Genomic DNA, 21,711 nt, shown 5'->3' with positions numbered 1-21,711 from the left:
ATCTCTATGCCTCACGAAGAATTTGTTTATATGCATAGAATATGAATAAATGCTTTGATGATCACAACTCAAGGAACTAACACATGACAATATATCCATAGTGTGTACTACATGACATAATACACATGCTTTACTTATGAAAGAATTTGTACGGATCGCATCATAGAACAAGAAACTTACACATCCTTGCTCCATATGTTTGTCTAAGTAGACTAGGCTACCTTAGTTTTTCTATAAGAAACACATGAACATACACTCAAAAGCATGTAGCAGAGGAAGTGTTGTCTCTTCGCCTACTAAATGCTCATATGAAATAATCAAGGGACCTTACCCAAGAAGGCATCTGAATGCAAATGCACTCATTTTCTTGTTTTCTATTTCACATACGTAAACGATTCATGCACAACAACACATGATTAATGGATACATTCTGTTCGAACCAAACAAGTCATAACAAGAAACAAATTAAATGCATATTGTTTAATCGAAGAACACTTGGAAGAGAAAATAAAAGCAAAACACGCCAAATCATGCCACATGCAGCTTGGTTCTTTCGCCGTACGGTTTGCACGAGTCTTGTTTCCCTTGATGAATTGAAGAAAGCACAAAATTAAGCCATAAGTAGGAAAACATAATTTGCACGAGCATTGAGAAGGCATACAAAGCCTGCATATTCTAATCACCTCCAATCAGTATTGTTCCTAGTTGTTGCTTGATGATTTTAGGTACCTCATTGATATCTCGCATTTTGATTTGCACGAGGTTTGGACGGACCTTGCGAAGAAGATCCACCACTGGAACGATGTCATCCCACCTCACGTTTCCATGTAGCTCCATGGTCTCGAGGCTCTGAAGGCATGTGTTGGTGAAGACGCATGAAGGAATCTCATCACCTTGTAGACTCAGGTGGGCAAGAAGATACATGTTATGGAGAGCAGCCTCAAACATAGGTCCTCCGTGTCCCGCATACTGGAAACTATGCATCTCAAATGACCGTAGGCTTCTTGTCATCTTGTTGTTCAACGGGGTCCACTCTCCCAACCCCGAGGAGGCAGGCCTTACGCCGTGGAGCGTCTGTAGCTCACTACCAACCTCATCATCTTCTTGTTCTTCCACACCTAGTGGCATTGGCATTGCAGGAAGTGCCAGTGTTTTTGCAAGCACATGACGAAGAGTCTTGATCTTCCAAAAATCCTGGTGAATCTCCTCTACCTGGGTATTTCTGATGTCGAGCGTCTGCAAGTTGAGTAGCCTGGCAATGCTGGATGGAAGAATGTGCAGGTCGGGGCTGTCGACACATAGGTATCGCAGCTGGATCATGTCACCAAGCTCACACGGCAGAGCTTCAAGCATCAGCCCCTTCAAGGAGACTACATGAAGAAACTTTGACCAGCATAGAAACTTGATATCATTGTGAACACTCTTCTTCTTTGTCCACATCTGCCGAGCTTCAACTTGTTTGTGCTTCTTCTCATCAATGTGACATATGAAGGAATGCAACTTTGGGAATTTTTGGTAGGTGGTATACATCGGTATACAATCACTCTGGACAGAGATGCGGCGCATTGATGGCGGCGAAACGACATTATATTTAACATTGTGGATAATATCCATGAAGCCAACCTTGGAAATCTCAGACTGCAGGAACCCCAGAAGGCTTCTATGAACTTTGACTACCCCAATGCCATGGCCAAGCTTCCTCTCCTCCAGCTGAAGAAGGCATCTCAAGACCAATTCCTTTAGGTAGCCATGCCCGACCTCCTCTAGAGTCTTCCCATGTTGTGATGGCCTCTTGTTGATGAAGCCTTCTGCTATCCACATGTGAACGATCTCATCAGCATCTTGCCATGTGTCCTGGGGGTAGGCGGCGAAGTATAAGAAGCACGACTTCAGATCATTGGGGAGATCCTCAAAGCTCGTCCAGAAGATGCTCTCTATCGCCCTTCTTGTTGTGTTGGACATTTGTTGATGTGGATACTGCTGCGGATACCTTGCAGACATGAGTTGTTGTAACACTACACCCCACTGAGTTGATTTCTCCTTGAACCGAAGCATTCCAGCCAGAAGCAGTATGCCCATGGGGTGTCCTCCCGTCACACTATGAACATTTCTCTGAAAATCATTATCTCGATACTCCTCCTCCTGCTCATTCCCAATCATTCCTGGTGATTCATAATGTCGACCATACCTCTCATCATTCCGGTTTCTTCGCTTTTCGCTGGCTGACAACCATGACTCATACTGTGCTTTTCTTAGCACTTTCCAAAAGAATAGTTGTGCACTTCTTGCTTGATCCAATGGGCTCATCAGGTGTACTCCATTGAAGCCATTTCTATTCATGGTATTAGCATGCCAAGCGACTTCTTCATTTTCACTGTCCAAGATGAGCATCACACGACTTCCATTGCCACTGTCGGGCAAGCTCGCTCTCACGCAACTGAGAGTGCTTTTGGAGGAAATCCCACCGAGGATCAATAAGTACCTTTTTGTACTAAGCAAACCATGGATCTTTTCACTTATACTATCAGTATCTTCTTCCACCACCATCTCATGACACCGACATGCAGATTGACGCAATGCCATTTTGTACACATCTTTGAGGAGATCTTTTGTGCTGGAACCGGGCATCATGTTGTACCTGATTAAAACATCCATCTCTGTACATATCTGATCACAAATAAGGTTTACGAGTGTTTTCTTCCCTGCACCACTCTCCCCAACAATGGATATGAACATTTGGTGGTGACTATCCTCATCTTTATGGACCAACATCCGCTTAAGAATCTCCATGTCCTTGTCAAATCCCACAACATTCTCCAGGTCATCCCGCCTGTTCATTGAGTACATATACACACACACACACACAGTTATTATGCGTTCTTATATTTTTTGTGCTTAAAAATTATGTAATATTGTCAAGGTAAATATCGAGAAAGATGTAATTCATATGCACGAGAGACCCATATTTGAGTCCAGGAGAGAGCTTAAACACATCCTTTCATTTGACTAACGACATTAATTCTACCTAAAGTAATAGGGGCAACAAGTCAAAATATTGCTCGACACCAATAAGTATTTATTATTTGACCAGGATTTTTTTTATCATGATGGATGTCTAATTTTCCATGTGGTATCTAACTTATATACTCTAATAATTTTTTTTTGGTGATTGTTTGTTAAGATTAAATAAAAAGTTGAGTTCTCTTATCCTGGTTGGGGCTTCGCTCTGTGTTGATCAGTATGTCTTTTCTAGAAATATTGTCGTATTTTCGTAAGCCGAAGCTTACATTTCTTGTACTATCTATATGCACATGAACACATTATCTCAAAAATCTGTGTTCACATTAGGGACAGGAGAACCGTGAGCTTGTGATGGGGGCTTGATGGGTGTCGGAGACATTAGCGGTGCATCTTGAGTGCTCTCTTTTTTTCCGATAAAGTGAGTGTTCTCTTCGAGTTTTGTTTTCCTCCTACCTTTCCGGCACTTTATGTTACCAACTAGTTTGTCCCCAAGGTATGGCTTTTGTAATAAGCTATATGTGTGCACCCTAGATGCCGAGCATGTACTCATAATCTCCTACTCTCCTATGTGTGAAATGTCACCCAAGCGACTCACGACCTAGCCTAGCTGCCACCCAACGACTCCGCCGGTTCCCTCCTCCGCCACCACCCGCTGCACCTTCCTCCCTCCGCTGCACATTCCTCCCCTTGCCACCGCCTGAGGCGCCCTCCGGCAAAGTCCGGATGGCTATGGGGAAGGCGGCGGCCAGGCCCTTCTCCGGCTAGTCACGGGCGTTCGCGATGGTGCGTGGCCTGCGGATCAGCCGCGGATCTGGCGGGCTGGGTAGTGTGGCAAGGTCGGCCGTGCGGCGGCTGCCACGGAGCAGCTGCTCGCAGCGCCGATGTGGCTTGGCTTTGGCCTGGAGCGAGGGGATCGCCCGACGGATGTTGACCCGAATGCGGATCTGGTGGCGGCCTACTCGACAACGCGACGGGAGGCCGAGCGCAGCTGACCAAGGGACATCGCGCGTGGGATTCGGGCCCTAGTGCCTGGATCTAACAGTCGCGGCGGCGGTTGCCGTTGTATGGGCGACGACAGCGGGTGGCGCGGCAGTGGGTGCTCCTGTAGCGCCCATTCGGGTGGCGGCCCTTCTTCTTCGATGGCGGCGGACTTCATGGTCGTGTGGGCGACTCAGAGACTGGATCTTAAGGTGGGACGACCTTTCTGAGGCTGGTGGCGATATCGGACGTCCAGTCCATCAAAATATTGGGTTCGATGCGGCTCGACAGGTGAAACATGCGTCTCTTTCAGACACATTGGGCAATGGCTATCGCCGGCAGGTGAAACCGCTAGTGGATGCGCCACTGGCGAATGCTACGCACGACGTCTCATGTGGAGGCATCAAGCCATGCCTGCTATCGGCAGGTGATGCACGGTGGCTCTGGCGAAGGTGTCCTGTTTAGCCTGTTGTTGCTGGATCAAAGGTGGTGTGATAGTGGCGGGAGGCAGGTGGTACGGGACGTCGTTGTCTTCCGGTTTCTTCTCCAGAGGTATCCGATTATCGAGGCGTCGGTTGCGGGATAAGAGATGATGGTACAGATGGCTTCAATGACAAGTTTGTGCACTCGGATGGAAACACAAGATCTCTAACTAGGCTATGTCAATGCGCGTCTGTGTCGTGACCTTGCTGAAGGTGGTGGGTTAAAGCCAGACTTTGGGGTGAGAATCCAGAGTTCAACCTTGTGTTGGACCCGCCATCATCGGCGCACGTACGACGATTACTTCTTGAAGGCGTAGCTTAGAAGTTGTGTATTTTTCATTTTGATATCGTCTTGTAACATAGAGTTAGTGGCTATTTGAGGGAGTTACTGTCGCGAGGCATGCGACATTAGGTTTTCTTTTCACTTTATTTCTGGGTCTTGGTCGGCAGCTAAATTTTGCATTCTTAATAATATATAGCTGCATGCATTGTCCTGGTGTAGAGGCTTCTTTTCAAAAAAAAATTGTGTGAGATGATACTTGATAAACAAAAATTAATTACAATAACATGCATATGTACTCCCTCTGTAAAGAAATATAGGAGCGTTTAGACGGAGGGAGTACCTATTTATATAATTCGAGGTATGATTGCTCCATTTGCAGTTGGAGCGTTTTTATCCCGTACCAAGAGAGTGTTCTTTTTTTGCTACTTACAGGCTTCCACTATAGTAAACTAACAGGTGGTAGTTGTGAGAGCCACTAGTGGTTATATAAGACCCAACAATGATTACTAGTATAAAATTATAGAGTCAATATAGTGGTCACGTACCACGCTTCAATGGCCACGGTGGAAGTTGTAAGGGCCACCGGTGTCACATACCATGCTGCAATGGCCATGGTGGAAGCTTTCAGTGCCATCGTTGATATATGCTCGCCCCTGCAGCACTTTTGGTTATCCAAGATCTGGTCAAGTGCTGTTCTAATTCTTTTGATTTGACTGGTCAACTCGCTTCGATTTGCCATCCGAGAAAAGACGTCAACAAAGTATCTCATCGGTGTTTTCTGGCTTTCATAACCACAGCTTCTTGAAGCAACCTGCTAATAATGATTGGAAAAGACATGCATGAGTAACAATCATGCTAGACCAGTATATGGTATAAAAATTGAAACCTGCTATCTGTATATCTCTTAAAGAAGTAGGGTAACCATTGACTTTGTCTTTGTCATGTCTAGAATCAATTAATATTCTATAACACATATATGAGTGATATGTCTCAAACGTATCTATATATTTTGTATGATTCATTTTACTTTGCTATTACTTCTACACACTTTTGGTCATATGGTTTTTTAATCATTTTATTGGACTAACATCTTGATCAAGTGCCTAGTGTAAGTTCATGTTTTTTGCAATTTTTGGAATTTCAGGAAATCGTTATATAAAACGTCCCAGAAAATGTAAAAAAGGAGAGCGGTTTTTGTGCCAGAACAAGATTGGGGCGCCATGGCTCTGCCCTGGTGGGCCCCACAAGCCATAGACTCCCACCTTACAAGGGCGCCTAGGCCCTGTGGGCACCCTGTGGATGGCTCTGGTGGCCGGTAGTATTTATGTACGGGAAAACCCTACCCCAATGTATCATGCATTTTTTCGCCACCGCCATTCTGGTACTCTATCGGAGAGGAATTCATCTCCATCGTCACCAACATCGATCCTCGTGACCCAAGATGATTTGTGAGTAGTCCAACCATAAACTACGGGTTCATGACAATAGTAAAGATGTAATCTCTTCCCTTTTGATGCTCAATACAATAATCATATGAGCTGCCCTACATGATTATGGTTTATTAGATGTAATTTTCCATTGTGATGTAGATCATGTGATGAACTATTTCTTTATGTTTGGATTCATGGATGTATTTATGTTTAATCTTCAAATGTATATTTCTCCGCGATTGCTTTTTTTTACCCTTGGCCAGTTTAGATCGGTAATCAGTGGTGGGAGAGGTGTGGATTAGTTGGGTTCAATATTGCATATAAACTACTGCAGTGACAGAAAATGAGGAAGGCATGTATTGAATTTTTACCACAATAAGAGTAAAAGTTGGGTACCATAAATAACATTATTTCATCTTGCTTCAAACAATTACCTGTATTTACACTTCAATTCTAGATGGTGCAGAGGGATCTTGATCTATGACAGGGCTATCAAGCTATAAGATGCAGAGGGTATCTCGGTCTAATATTATCTAGACATACTACCTATGTAGAATCAACACATCCATATGTTTGGCATGAGTATGAAATATTTCATTGTGCACTTTTCACATGATTATGTTACTTACTACACTTTTATGTATTGGGATATGCACTTGGTGAACCTATGAACCCCAGTCCATTTTTAGCATAAGAATCACCTCCGGACATCTTTTAAACACACTTTTGTTTTATTTCAAAATACAAAAATATTATCTGCATTATTATGTTTTAGTTACCTTGTGCAACTAGCAAGACTAGCAAGGTTGACACGCTTGTTAGTTCTGATGGAGACACAAGTGAATTTTCAATTATGTTGCAAAACATAGCCATTGTTGCAAAAGCGCAGTTGGCTCATCAGATTGATACCTTGGTTTCTCACTAAGGGGGAAATTTGCCATGTGCTACAAACTCTTTCACTAGGGACCCCAACAAATCTACCTTGTGTTTGGGAGAAACAATGAGCCACTATCTCGTTCCAATTATCTTCATTGTATACGAGAAGTTCCCATGAAATGCAAAAATCTATCCACTACTGCACAAAGTGCTATATCAGGCAGGACTTTTGAGACAAACAAAAAATGCTCACCATGAAAAGGTCTATTAGAGGTAGGGGTTCATGGGTCTCCGTCAATGAAAGCCTAGTGCAGAAAGGACCACCTCGGAAATGTAGGCATTGGGGGAGAGCCTCCTAGTACAATGCCGAGTGTGTTCTGTTTCCACTCAAGCCACCTGGGTTCGAATCTCCCCACCTACCTAACAATGAAAGTTAAGGGAGGGAACTTCCCCCCTTAGCCTTGTTTTGAAATAAATCTAAGCATTCCATGGGAGACATGAATAGAGGTCTATCTCGGAAATAATCATAAGAGGGCCACAAGGAAGGCCTATATCGCATAGTTCATATTGTTTTGAGATGGTCCACTATTCGGCCCGTCTTGGGAACTTATATGGGCATTATATAAGTCCTAGCGGTTTATTGAAAAAGAATGTAAAAACTCTAACCCATAGTGACTTCATATGCGTCAGCTCTCCTCCATCCCAAATGATACGTTGCGCAGTTCCTCTCCTCCTTCCATTACCTCTCCTCCTCTCATGCATCATCTCACCTTCTTCTCCAATGGTGACACGCATGGATTGGGCCACCCCACGACTCTCAGGTGGCGGTGCATCATAGGTTAAGAGGACGATGCGTCGTGCACATATCAGGCTTCCTAATTGCGTCATCACATTCGGTGACCGCATGACTTCTCCGAGTCTGAATCGTCCAGAGTAGTCGTCAGTGCTGGATGGCCTAGAGAATGATACCCAATTCCACGACCTAGTCCCTGACCTGAGCTAGATCCATTTGTAGATACAACTATTTGTTCAATTGTCCTTTGTGTCGATGACACACTAGCTCGGTTTCGGATATTTGCATATGTTTGAATGGTTACATATGTTTGAGTGACTACCTAGGGTTACATAATTACTGCCTCCATTGCTAAGATTAATCTTGCTGATATAGTTGATACTTATAGTTGCTAAATATATTTGTTACGAATTAATTTTCTTAAGAAACTCGTTAATTGTAATTAAACTAGCTAAATAATTATTTTTGAAATTTGATAGCTTTAAATTTGATACATTAATAAATAATTAATGTTTTAGATGCTACATGTGTGTATATACAGAAAAAGCTAAGAGTATTCTTGCTAAATAAAGTTGTTACTTATTTTGCTATCATATACTATTTATCAGATAATTGTAGTTACAAATACTTATAGTTAGTACATAATACTTTAGTTGCCCTTTATAGTTAATTAGGTTGATTAAATATAAAATATATGCATGTACTTTTTTTATTCGCACACAAATGAATAATACTCTCCGTTTATGTGTACCATAGGTGGGTCTATTTCTTTGACATTGTAGAAAAAAGAACTGATGATTGTAGTGGATGTCTTCCGTAACGAGGTTGTCTAAATGGAGAGGACAAGACCCATAGATAGCACGATAATCTCATCATTTCATGGCATATTTTTAAACTTGCTTTCCAACTTGATTTAATATATTTTGCTATTTTGCCATAATACCATATTTTTGCTGACAATTGCAGTCATCCCACCAACCAATCACCCCCGCGGAAGAACAAATTGCCGAGGCAGGCAAAATGAAAAATGCGACTCAGAGGACATCGATCCAAGATGGGTTTTACGCCGTAAGTTGGCACTGAAAATGGGCCAATAGAGTCAGGTTTTTGGCCCGCAGCGAAAAGGCGATACTAATCCACAACCGCAAAGTGTGGGAGCAACCAATCAACGAGTACTCGTTGCGGGAGCACCGCAAGGATCACTTTTGGTGGGCTGAGATCGCGCCACTTGACATGTTCTCAGCTGCCACCACGTGTCGTGTGCCGGGTGCTCCCTCCGGATTTTTTTTCTGTACGTGTTTTCGGGTTCTAAATGTTTTTTTTGGCTTTTCACTGTTTGCCCAGTTTTCACTAGGTTTTGAAAAAAATGCGCTAAAAATCACGCTTTTTTCTTACTTCCGCTAGACGCACAGATTTACTTCTCGTAGAGACACGGATTTGCTCCCGCGAGAGATACATATTTACTTACGGTAGATACACATATTTGCTTCCGCGTTCTTTTCTTTTTCAGATAGACGATTTTTTCTAAAAGAAAAAAATGCATTTTCTTTTTTATGCTATCGGGAGAGGCACTGATTTACTTCTTGTGGGGTCACAAATTTGCTTCATGAGCTGCCCCTCTCTGAAAAAAATCACCTTTTCTTTTTTACTTTTCCTTCCGCTAGAGGCTCGGGAAAGGGGAAAAAAGCGTTTTTTCGCGAAAGGTACATATTTGCATCCCGTGAAGGCACATATTTGCTATCAAGGGAAGCACAGTTGTGCCTCTTTCAATATTTTTTTTGAAAAAATCGTGCTTCCGGTTCGTTTTTTCCTTTGGGTTTTTTCGTGGAAAAAAGTTTGTGGAAACCTATCAATATGGGATCTAATTTTAAAGATCTCGACGCGAGAAATCCAAAGATGAAAACGGTTCAGAATTTGGACGCATGGTTAAAGAAAAAAAAGATCCAGAATTATTTCTTACATATTTGTTGTTCAGGTTGAGCCAAGCTCTAGAGCTAGATCTTGCATGCCTGAACCTGTTTTGGTGCAGGCCCAAAATAATCAGGGGTGGGGATCGGAGGCACCTGGTGGTGGAAGATCAAGTCATTGAGGGTGTCCTCGGCGTCGAAGGCAATGTCACGCATCGGGCGCAGGCAGACAAGGCTCAGCCCGTCGACAGGGATGCCCACCCGGCGTTTCCGGTCAGCGTCACGGAGGAATGCCTGCAGCCACTGGAGCCGGTCACGCAGCAGCGCCGTGTCATCACCGATCCGGCGCAATTCCTCGGCCTCGTGGGCGGCAAGCTTGGAGAGCACCGCCATGATCGCGCTCTCCACTGCCATGGATTAGCTAGCTAATACCCCTAGCTGAGTGCTACAAAATGAGCCTGTAAGAGTCTATTAGTACATATGAAGAGCTTAATTAGACAGTACTTGTTGGGCTCGTTGACCTAACTACCTAGTAGTTAGTCATGTTCGATGGATCAACCACCAGACAGCTGCAGATGCTAGTCTGGTTAATTAGCCTCTTGAGCTTATCAGTTTGTTTGTATATTGGACAAAAGGTGCCACTGGCTAAAGGGAGAATCTATGTTGTTAACTAGTACTAGTTTGCCCAGAGGGTGGTTGAGCATGACAGCCAGCCGGCCCATGTGGATGTGGTTGACATTACATTGTATATATATAGATTCGCATCTTGACATATACTAGTAAAAAAAAATTCGAGGAAAATTTTCCGATCTATTCATCAACTGTTAAGGTAGTATAAAGAACCAGAAGTAAAAAAAATACATCCAGGTCCGTAGACATCCCAGCGACGACTACAAGCACTGAAGCGAGACGAAGTCACGCCGCCGTCTTCACCCCTCCCTCATCGGAGCCGGACAAAACTTGTTGTAGTAGACAATCACAAAATCGTCGTGTTAAGACTTCATAGGACCAGCGCACGAGAAAAACAACCACCACTGATGAAGGAAAGCATAGATCAAAAGGATCCAACCTGTGGACACAAACACAAGCGGACAAATGTCGGAGGCAATTGCATGTCGTGAAGGCTTATCTCTTGCTCAAGATTTATTGCTGCAGAATTTTCTTATCGCGTCTGACCCCGAGCGGGTGGTCAATAACATGCAGAGAGCAAGCCGTGGAGGCTATTAGGGCAATCATCACAGAGATAAAAACAATGTTTATTAACTTTCAATTGTAATATAACTTTCGAGGGCAGAGCTGCTATTGCCAAGTTTGCACATTCATTGGACCAGGGTCATCATGTTTGGCTAGACGCTCCCCATTATCCATTTTGTATCCCGCACCATATGGATTTTGAATAATAAAGCTTCGTTTTACCCCTCAGAAAAAAACCTGGGATTTCAATGATTTTTTTCTTTCCTTCTTTCTCAAATTGCACAATTTTTTTTTTGAAATTTGATGAACTTTTTTTTTAATTTGACAAACTTTTTTTAGTTTCTATGAACTTTTCAAATCGATGATCTTTTTGAAATAAATGAACTTTCTTTCAAATTCAATGAATTTTTTGCAAAATCAACGATTTTTTCCAAAATCGATGAACTTTTTAAAAATCATTGAACAATTTTCAAATTCAAAGAACTTTTTTAAAATCAATGATTTTTTTTATAATTTTGTGAACATTTTTCTAATTCGATCATATTTTTTGCATAATCAATGAACTTTTTTGAAATTTTTTATTTTTTTCCAAAATCCATGAACATTTTTTATTTTCATGTTTTGTTTTTATTTTTTGACATTCTTTTAATTATTACGTAATTTTTCAAAAGTCAACAGTTCACCAGTCAAGTGGTTAACCGCGAGCAAACCTAAGTAACCATCGACCGTGCTAGTCTTCTTTCTTGGGCCGGCCCATGAGCGGGTGCGCATGGGCGCCGGGAAGCTCAAGGGCGCTTAAGGCCAAAATCACTAATTAAGGAGTACTCTTTACAAAGATCATTTCCACCTCCCCAGGTTGCGACAAGTGAGTTTTAATATTTTTCATAGATTCATTTATTCAAAACATTTTATCTCTTAAACCGTGCATTCAAATCTTAAACTGTTTTCACCGTTGGATTCCTCGCGTCGAGATCTTTAAAATTAGATCCCATGTTAATAGGTTTCGACAATTATTTTCCATGAAAGACCGGATAAAAAAACCAAACCCGCAACACGTTTTTTCCTTGCCGAAGAGGCATGCATATGCTTCTCACGGAAGCAAATCCGTGCCTTCACAAGGACTAAATCCGTGCCTCTCGCGGAAGGAAATAAAAGAAAACTCGTTTTCTCCTTTTCCGAGAGGCACGACTATGCCACCACAAGAAGTAAATCTTTGCCTCTCGCGGAAGTAAAAAAACATAATGTATTTTTCCCTTTTTTCGAGAGGCACTACTATGCTATGCGGAAGCATATCTGTGACTCCACGAGAAGTAAATATGTGCCGCTCATTGAAAAAAAACATGGTTATTTTTGTTTTGTGTGCCTCTCGCGGAAGAAAATCCGTGGCTCCACGAGGACTAAATCCATGCCTCTCATGGAAGGAAAAAATAGAAGAAAACATGTTTTTTTTCTTTTTCCGAGAGGCACGAGTGTGCTCTCGCGGAAGCAAATCCGTACCTCTACGAGAAGTACATCCGCACCCCTCGCGAAAGGAAAAAAATAAAACACTATTTTTAAATTTTTCTGAGAGGCATAGCTATACCTCTCGCTAAAGCAAATCCATGCCTCCACGAGAAATAAATCTATGCCTCTCTTGGAAGGAACAAAAATATAAAATACGCCTTTCCCCTTTTGCGAGAGGCATGACTGTGCCTCTCGCGGAAGAAAATCCGTGCCTCCATGAGAACTAAATATGTGCCACTTGTGTAAGGGAATAAAAAGAAAACAAATGAGACACGGCTATGCCTCTCATGGAAGCAAATTCATGCCTCTACGAGAAGTAAATCTGTGCCTCTCGTGAAAGGAAAGAACAAAAGAGAAAACACGTTGTTTCCCTTTTGCAAGAGGCACGGTTGTGCCTCTCTCGTAAGCAAATCCGTGCCTCCACGAGAAGTAAATCCGTGCCTCTCACAGAAGGGGAAAAAAATAAAACGTGCTTTTTGCGCAATTTTTATTTCTAATTTTTTGGGGCCAAAACCATGAAAAAAGGGGGAAACCAAAAAGTAAAAAAAACAAAAAAACATCTAAAAACCCAAAGTGTGTACAGAAAAAAAAAACCCGGAGGGAATGCCCAGCGCACTCACAGCCCACCCAAAATGACCCTTGCGGAGACTTTCGAAGGAGTACTCACTTATTAGTTTCTCTCGTTTAAGGCGGCCTATAGGAGCTCCCTTGCTCCGAGTAATTGGCAGTGCCCTGGGGAGGCCAATTGGGCTTTCCATTCGAGGAAGTACGGCCCAAAGGTGTATTTCTAAGTTATTGTATTTAAAGCTGAAAATATTTTTAAATTGTGTTTTTTTGTTTTTCTGTGGGGATATTTTATCTTTGTGGAATAAACGACAATAATTGCAAAGAATTGTTGTGTGAAAATATTATTTTTAAAATATGTTCCACCGGCTATGAAAAATGTATGACCTCCCATGAGATATGTTATATACTACAAGTTATAACGTGTTCAAATATTACGTGGACAACGAACCAACCTGTGGTTGTACGGTTAGAGGGACAGTGGTATCCCCAGTCCATCAGGGCTCGCATTATTCCTGCATTTATTTCAGGATTTTTGGTGATGCGCTTTCAGTGAAAAGAGACGTTCCCGTCGACAACGAGATGCCTACGGTGAGAGGTGCTCATAGGGGTAGGGTGTGCGTGTGTGCGTTCATAGGGGCAGTGGCGGTGCCAGCCTCATAAGTCTGTGGGGTCAATGGATTTTCTTAGATATTTTTCTTCAGGATAAACAGTAATTCTAGGCTATTTTGCAAAAAGGCTGTGGGGTCGGCTGACCCCACAGCTTACACATAGAATCGCCGTTGCATAGGGGTGAGTGGATGCGCGTATGTATGAGCGCTTGCGTCTGTACTGATGTTAAACAAATATATTACTTGCACGAAGATACCAAAATCGCTGTGTTAATTTTATTTTTCTAAAAAGAAAACTACTACGGAACAAATCATATAGGCTGTTGAATAAAAAACTATAAAATGTATATTTACCTCCCGCTTCGCCGCGCCATACAAGCCGAGGCCCAAGCTGGGGACAGTACGACGTTAGGGTAAAGCTTCTTTCTTCCTTCCATTAAGGGTTCCCGTCAATGCTGTTTACAGGAGTAACTGAGCAGTCTTCAGAGGATGACAATGTGAACTGGTGCAAGATTAGCTCTTTTAGATTGAAGTTAAGTATTATGTGTTTTTGACCGGCTAGGTAGGATGCTTGAAACGTAAATACTTATTGCCACTATACCTGGCCAAACGGGCAGGCATGGCCCGCGGCAATCGTGCCTGGCACGGCACGGCCCGCCACGACACGACTATTAGCCGGGCCGTGCCGTGCCGGCCCACGGGCGGGAGCTCGCAGCCCAGGCACGGCACGCAGCCTATCTGGGCCTGCACGCGGCACGCCCAGGCATGCCGGCCCGTTATGGCACGCTGGACCGCCTGGCACATATTTACCTCGGCTGGCACGTTTTCCCCTCTGTACAGCGAAAAAAAAAGTCCAAAAATGTCTCAAAAAAATGTAGAGTATTATGTGGGATAAATCTAGAGTTTTATTAGCGCTTGCCTCATTAAAACCTTCCATCCCAAAGAAGTAAAAGTGTACAAGCTATGCTCTAGAAATACTAAAAGATTAAAAGAAATAGAAAGAAATGCCATTGTTTTCGATGGGGCACAACCCTCGTGCGAGGTGTTGCTACGTAGAATTAGGCTTGAGGGCTTAGTGTGGGTGTCAGCAGGCCTACTGAAAGGGGATGTAAGCCCCTTCTTTAGTTGGCTGGTATGGTGGGATAGACGGGAGGAGTAGCGTACTGTATGCATTGAACGTTGTACTATGATGGAGGCATTCTTTTGCCCTTCTTCTTTAATATATGATATGCACACTCGTGCATATTCAAGAAAAAAAATAGAAAGAAATATATTAGAGCACTACAAATGTACGTACGAACTACAAAATTATTGAACATATTAGAGTACTAGGTATTTACTAGCTTAGCCCGCGCGGCGACACGCCGCGCCCGTCAATCAGTCGCGACTATGTAGACTCTTGTCCAAGCAATAGAGTAATAAAATAATTCATGAAGAGAACTGCCAATGGTCAATGTGCCTGATAACACTTCAATATTTACATGAAGAATTCATGTTTTCACGAAACAATTCAAGGAGTTTAAGCACCAAGATATCAACAGAGTGATGTGATTTAGATATCTCAACTTCAAATCAAAAAGAAAGAAAGATATAACAACTATTTTGACCTTATTCAGTGGTAAGTATCATACATACTTATTTCGGTGCTTCTCGCCGGAAGCACTTCCGTGGGAGGAACACCATTCAGAAGATAATTCCGCTATAAAGAAAGAAATTTTTAACAACTAATTCAGCCTTATCTAATGGTAAATGTTGTACGCAGGCCATTTTGGCACTTCTCGCATAAAGCATTACTATGGAAGAACAATGTATACAATAATCTGAACTGCAGTACATGCAGAGGAACATATTACAGAAAGACTCACATGAAACAGTAAATTAGCCAGTTCAAGTAATGTACAATGAAGCTACTCATGCATAAACTTTTTGTTTTTTGCATGGGCTCATGCATAAACATGAAAGTACACGAAAAACCTGAAATTTTAATACTTCCCTACCATGGTATACCAAGAATACAGGAAACACACATGTACGTGGAAAGTCAAACAAAATCGACTCATTCATGTTTTGTTGGAAATTAGCGAACCTTGGAGGATTAAGATGTTGTTTCCCTGCACCCCTTGTTCTTCGCTGCATGCGGTCCCAACTTTCACACATCAATCCTCTGCTTGTAGATTGGAAGATCTTGGACGTGGCCACTTCCTCTCTATATACAATTCCCCCAATATATATAAGCAAAATGATACAAAAGGTTTGCTAAAAAATCAAACTCTCTATGTACAATCCTCCCAATATGTAATCAAAATGATACAAAAGGTTAAAAAAAGGAACCAAGCTTATCTTCACAAAGAACCAGCAAACACATGCTAGAAATCTTTCTTTTATGTTTTGTGCAAGCCAACCAAAGCAGTAGATCAATGAACCCATACTGGATTTGCCCACGTAGCCATGTGAGAACATGACGAAATAACCTCATACGGAGCTCGCTAACTGAGTGCCGCCAGAGACACCGCTGGAAGTGCACCATGAGCGCACAACGGAGGCGCGGCTCCAGCCGCTCGATGAATCCTGGTCGACCTGCGCACGGCATCACGACCGGGACCTCCACTCCGCCGCTGGGTGACCATCGCTCGAACATGGCCTGGCATACGCAATCTCGGCCCCGGCGTTGAGGAAATCCTAGAGGGCAGCGCCATCGGCCAGAGCGTGGTTGCAGACGAACCAGACGAAGACGCGGTCGGCGAGGGGCGGAGCGCCGCCATGTGCACCACTCTGCAGCCGCCTCGCTTTGGGATGATGCGACGTCGGGGCTGCCTCGGGTTGGAACGCCTTATGCGGCGAGCTGCCGTGAAGTGAAGGCCACCGTCTCGCATGGTTTGTTTTACATAGTAGGAACTGGAAAGGGACATGAGCGAGCTGCCGCCGTACCGGGTGCGCCACCTGATGCAGCTCGGTAGGCGCCACGACGTGACGTGCAAGCTGCTGGAGCGCGTCGTCGCGGCCGTGAAAGAGTCTACCGGCATCGTCCACAACACGGTCGACGCGCTGGAGCGGCGGCAGCTTGTGAAGCCCCGGAAGGACCTCACCACGCGGGTGTTCCACATCGGCCCGCTCCATCAGTTCTTCCCGGCGGCCGCCGCCGAGAGCAGCCTGCTACGGCAGGACCTGAGCTTCCTGAAGTGGTTGTGTTAGGTATAATCTTGAGTTGTGTTGCGTGGTTAGCTAGGACTAAGCTGGCCGTGTGGGATTTGTTTTGTCTTTCGTGTACTAGGCGTGTCCGTGTGTGCTAAGCACATCTAGTAGGAGTCCGGCTGGAATTTATAGGTAGCACGTGTGTGTCTAGTTTGAGTCGGCTAGGCAGAGCCTGGACGTGTATATAGATACACAGAGGGGCAGCAGATTTGTATTAGGTCACCAGAAAACAGAAAATAAAAAAGAGAGGTACGGACGTGCCTTTGGCAAAAGTTTTATCGTGTGCGTGTTCATCGTGATTTGATGTGATCGATCCTGTGGGCGAATTCCAACAATTGGTATCAAAGCAAGGTTGATTTGAAGCCGCGCTTGCCCCGGGATGGCGACCTACTAGCGCCTCGGGGCGGGCGATATCGTCGTTGGATGGTGCAGCGACGAGGAGGTTCTAGCGATCGTCGTTCGTCGGAGCGACATGGAGGGAGACGACGGGCTATCGTCGGGAAGGCGGTGGAAGAAGATCGTTGACAGGAGCAATGGTGCCGTGGTGCGGTGCCGGAAAGTCGTCAAGATCGTCGTCCATGGGAGTTTGATGAGTCAAGGAGTCGTGCGGGTTAGCACGGTCGGTCGGTTGGTCAGTCGTCGTTGTCGTCGTCATGTCCAAGTGCTTGTCTCTGTGAGGAGGCGTTGAAGATGAAGCGTGCCCAGGTCGTCCGTGTGTCTCGACGAAAGAATTAAGTTCAACTATGTGGGGGGGGGGGGCGGTAAACCAGTGAAGGTGAGTCTCTTCAATGAGGCCATGTCTCTACATAAGGCTGGAGTGGGCGGTGTAGTCCACAGGGTGATGTGATCCACAAGGAGTCGGTATGTATCTCGCTAGGATGGATGGTGCAGTCTACCGGGTGGGGTCTTCCACAGGTTACTAGTGAGGCTGGGTAGTCCAAGGCATATTTGAGATGGTCCGTAAATTCGCCAAGTTAAAATTGAGAAAAGATTGTTGCGATCAATGAAGCCTATCAATTTAATTTATCATGGTGCGAGCAGATGAGTTGACAAGGGGCCGAATCGTCAACAAGTCAAGATTGGAGAAGCATCGAAGACAAATGTCAAGATTAAGAAGAGATTGTTAGGTATAATCTTGAGTTGTGTTGCGTGGTTAGCTAGGACTAAGCTGGCCGTGTGGAATTTGGTTTGTCTTTCGTGTACTAGGCGTGTCCGTGTGTGCTAAGCACATCTAGTAGGAGTCCGACTGGAATTTATAGGTAGCACGTGTGTGTCTAGTTTGAGTCGGCTGGCCCCTTTAGCTCGGGTCGTGCCGTGCCTGGGTCGTGTTGTTCTTGCGTGCTACCGGGCCGGCCCAGCTAGCCCGGCCCGTTTGGCCAGCTATAATTGCCACCACCATTAATCTACTGATATTTCAGAACAGCTTGATTAAGGGGCTGTATTTTAATGACTATGGGTCAATGGAAAAGACAATGCCTGCAACACATCCACATGAAGGTTTTTTTTGGAAAGCGAAGCTGAAGATTTCATAAAGTGCAACAACACACCAGAAGAAAAAAAGGATCTGTCGCAGATGATGCAGCACGGTCGATAGTGGCTCGATGGAGTGATGGCGCCGAGATGCCGATGCAGGTCAAAATCCGTGGAGCAAGTTGGCGTGAGGGGCGGAGTACCCGGAGCAGGTTGATGTGACGACGCCGAAGCCTCCGAGCCAGTAGATGCGACAGAGCAAGTTGGCATGGCCGAGAGAGGAGGTCGGCTCGACGAGGTGAAGATGTCGGAGTGTCAATGCAAAGATTTTGCCGCAGGTCTGAATCCCTCAAGTGACGAGGTACTCATGGACCAATAACGGCTAGATGGCGAAGAGCACCTGGAATAGACTAAAATTTTGTGGGTATGTGTTTGAGAACATAACACAACACCTCCACAGAAAATCTCCTCAATCATAGGTCGTCCAATAGTACGCTCATGAAGAAAGATGAAGTCATGTTGAAGTTGTTTTCGCGCAGAAAACAAATTCGAAAATGGATGGACTCCTCATGCTCCTCTCGAAGTTTGAACCGTCTGATCAAGCTCAAATGTTCAGGGCTGGTTGACATGACAATTCCAAAAGACGTCGGACTTGGCCGTTGGCCTCCTTCTTCCGAACACGCATGAATATCCGTACATATTGGACAAGGTCTCAGTATTTTGGAGATTAATGGAGATTCCACCGTTGGATCACGATGAAATTTTACAGAGTCGTTTTAGACTCAGTTCCGCACAATCTTCTAGAATGGATCGATGAGACGATGCTCAGGGAGGCGGGGAAGACGAAAACGAATTTGCTATCTAGATAATTCTGCATGGTCGCTTGAGAGTAATGTTGACGTTGAGCCCTCGAGCTCAATGGACGAATTTTTTGATGATCTCGATTGAGATCAAATTCGATGTTGACGAATACGCCCATCCGATTCCTGACGATCCCGACATGGGGAGTAATCGTCGACCAAGTCGAGATAACCAGCCGAGTCGATGACAAACGTGATCGCGCCGAAGACGAAGATTTATCCTAGCGTGCAAATCACACCATATTTGATCCAAACTCATATCACACCATATTTGATCCAAACTCATATCGAGCCTTTATTGGATCATGCTATGTGACCGTCACGGCTATGTATAGGTCGGGTGTCAAATGTATACTGAAAGTTGATTTTAGAGAAAAGTATAATTTTCATCCCTCAACTCTTGGCAGAGTCTAGATTTGGTCCTTCAACACCGAAACTAGACAACTTGCACCGCAAACTACTAAAACCGGACAAGGTTTGTCCCTGGACATGATTTTGACTGGTTTTGCTGCCGACTTTTGCCGGTTTTGACCTTGTTTTGACTCAAATTCACGTACTTCCTTCAAATTCGTTTATTTGTTTCAGGTCTACATACCATTTTCATGTTCACATGCTTTTTTTTTCAAATCCACGTACTTCCTACAAAAGTTCATGAATTTGAAAAGTACACGGATTTTAAAGCAGTACACGAACTTGAAAAAAGTACGCGGATTCCAGAAAAATATGCGAACTAGAAAAAAGTATGTGAATTTGGAAAATTATGTGAACTTGAAAAAGTACGTGGATTTGAAAATAGTGCGGATTTAAAAAAGGTGTGTGAATTTGAAATTTTTACGTGAATGTGAAAAAGTACTCATATTTAAAAAAGTACATGAATTTCAAAAGATTCACTGATTTGAAAAATATACACGTATTTGAGTCAGCATCGGTCAAAACCGGGGTGAGTCAGTACCAAAACCACTCAAAGCCGAGACTAGGGATGAACCTTGTCCGGTTTCAGTAGTTGGGGCTACAAGTTGTCCGGTTTGGGAGTTAAGGGACCAAATCTAGACTCCGCCAAGGGTTGAAGGACGAAAAATATACTTTTCTCTTGATTTTATTGTGTTTGTATACATTTGATACTTCAATTTGAGTAAATAAAATCAACCTTTCGTTAAAAAAATGTAGCAAAGGAAGTGTCGTCTCTTCGCCTGCCAAATGCGTATGTGAAGACCTACACCACGATCAAAGACAGCACTGAACGCAAATGCACTCATTTTCTTGTTTTATTTCCAACATATATAAACGTTTGAAACACAACATGAATGGATGCAGATTCAATTCAAAAAGAAAAATCCATAGCAACAACCAAATTAAACACAAATTGTCTAGCCGAATAACATTTGGAAGAGAATAGAAGGGAAAGCAGGCCAAACCACGGCGCATGCAGCTTGGTTCTTCACGACCCACTCGCCGTGAGTCTTCATTTCCTTATAAATCTAAGAAATCACAAAATTAAGCAACTGGTCGGGAAGTTAATTTGCACAAGCATTTACTCCCTCTGTAAAAAAATTATAAGAGCATTTAGATCTCTAGTCAGTGATCATCCTCTTATATTTTTTTATAGAGGGTAAATTTTAATTTGCACAAACATTGAGAAGGCAGAAGGAACCTGCAGATTCTAATAATGTCCGGTCAGTCTCATTCCTAGTTGTTGCTTGATGATTTCAGGCACCTCACCGATATCTTTGAGTTTGAGCAGGATGAGGTTCGGCCGGACCTTGCGAAGAACATCCGCTTTGATGCTCTTCCAGTTGACAGTTCCGTCCAGCACCATGGTTTGGAGACTTCGGAGGCTTGGATCGGCGAAGACACATAAAGGAATCTCATCACCTTTCAGATTCAAGTGGCCAATGAGATGCATGTTCCCGAGAGCAGCCTCGAACGCAGGCCCGCCATGTTTCTCATATATGAAACCGTGCATCTCCAGTGACTGCAGGCTTGTCATCTTGTCCAAGGGACAGTTCCCTGCACTCCACTGCTCCGAGGCAACGGGCTTCACACCGTGCAGCGTCTGCAGCTCGCTACCACCACCCCTCCGATCTTCTTCCACGACTGACGTTGTTGTTGGAAGTCCGAGGTTGCTTGCGAGCACGTGCCGCAGCGTCTTGATCTTCCAAAAATCCTCATGGATCTCCTGGACCTGGGTGTTCCTTATATCAAGAGTCTGCAGGTTGAGCAGTTTGGCAATGCTGGACGGGAGGCAGAGCAAAGACCTGCAGTCAACCCGCAGGTACCTCAACTGAATCATGTCGTGCATCTGGTCCGGCTGCTCTGTGAGACTCAATCCCCGTACGGAGATGACTCGAAGGAACTTGGACCAGCGCAGGAACTCAAGATCCTGGCGACGATCCTGGTTGCCCTTATTGATGATCCGGCATATGAAAGAACGGAGCTTAGGCAACTTTCGGCAGGGGAAGATGGTGGCGTATCGGTTGCCGCTGTCACTCTGAACGGAGAGGCGGCGTGCTAATGGTGGCACACGGGTGTCATGTATGTCATGAATGA

The 21,711-nt window shown here is 44.1% G+C and overlaps 1 protein-coding gene across 1 annotated transcript; it reads right to left on the bottom strand.

The window, feature by feature from the left end:
• Nucleotides 1-410: 410 nt before the first annotated feature.
• On the bottom strand, nt 411-10,186 carry LOC125525801 (toMV susceptible protein tm-2-like). The gene is made up of 3 exons (XM_048690808.1): nt 9,927-10,186; nt 5,310-5,575; nt 411-2,830 (listed from the first exon to the last, which is right to left on the bottom strand). The coding sequence occupies exons 1-3, from the start codon at nt 10,182-10,184 to the stop codon at nt 676-678; spliced, it is 2,679 nt and encodes an 892-aa protein (XP_048546765.1). The 5' UTR covers nt 10,185-10,186; the 3' UTR covers nt 411-675.
• Between the last annotated feature and the right edge of the window lie 11,525 nt (nt 10,187-21,711).

Source organism: Triticum urartu, chromosome 7 (assembly GCF_003073215.2).
Source record: "Triticum urartu cultivar G1812 chromosome 7, Tu2.1, whole genome shotgun sequence".
Classification (NCBI taxonomy): Eukaryota; Viridiplantae; Streptophyta; class Magnoliopsida; order Poales; family Poaceae; genus Triticum; species Triticum urartu.
Note: the sequence above shows the minus strand (reverse complement) of the source record. Positions and strands in the feature narration are given on the sequence as shown.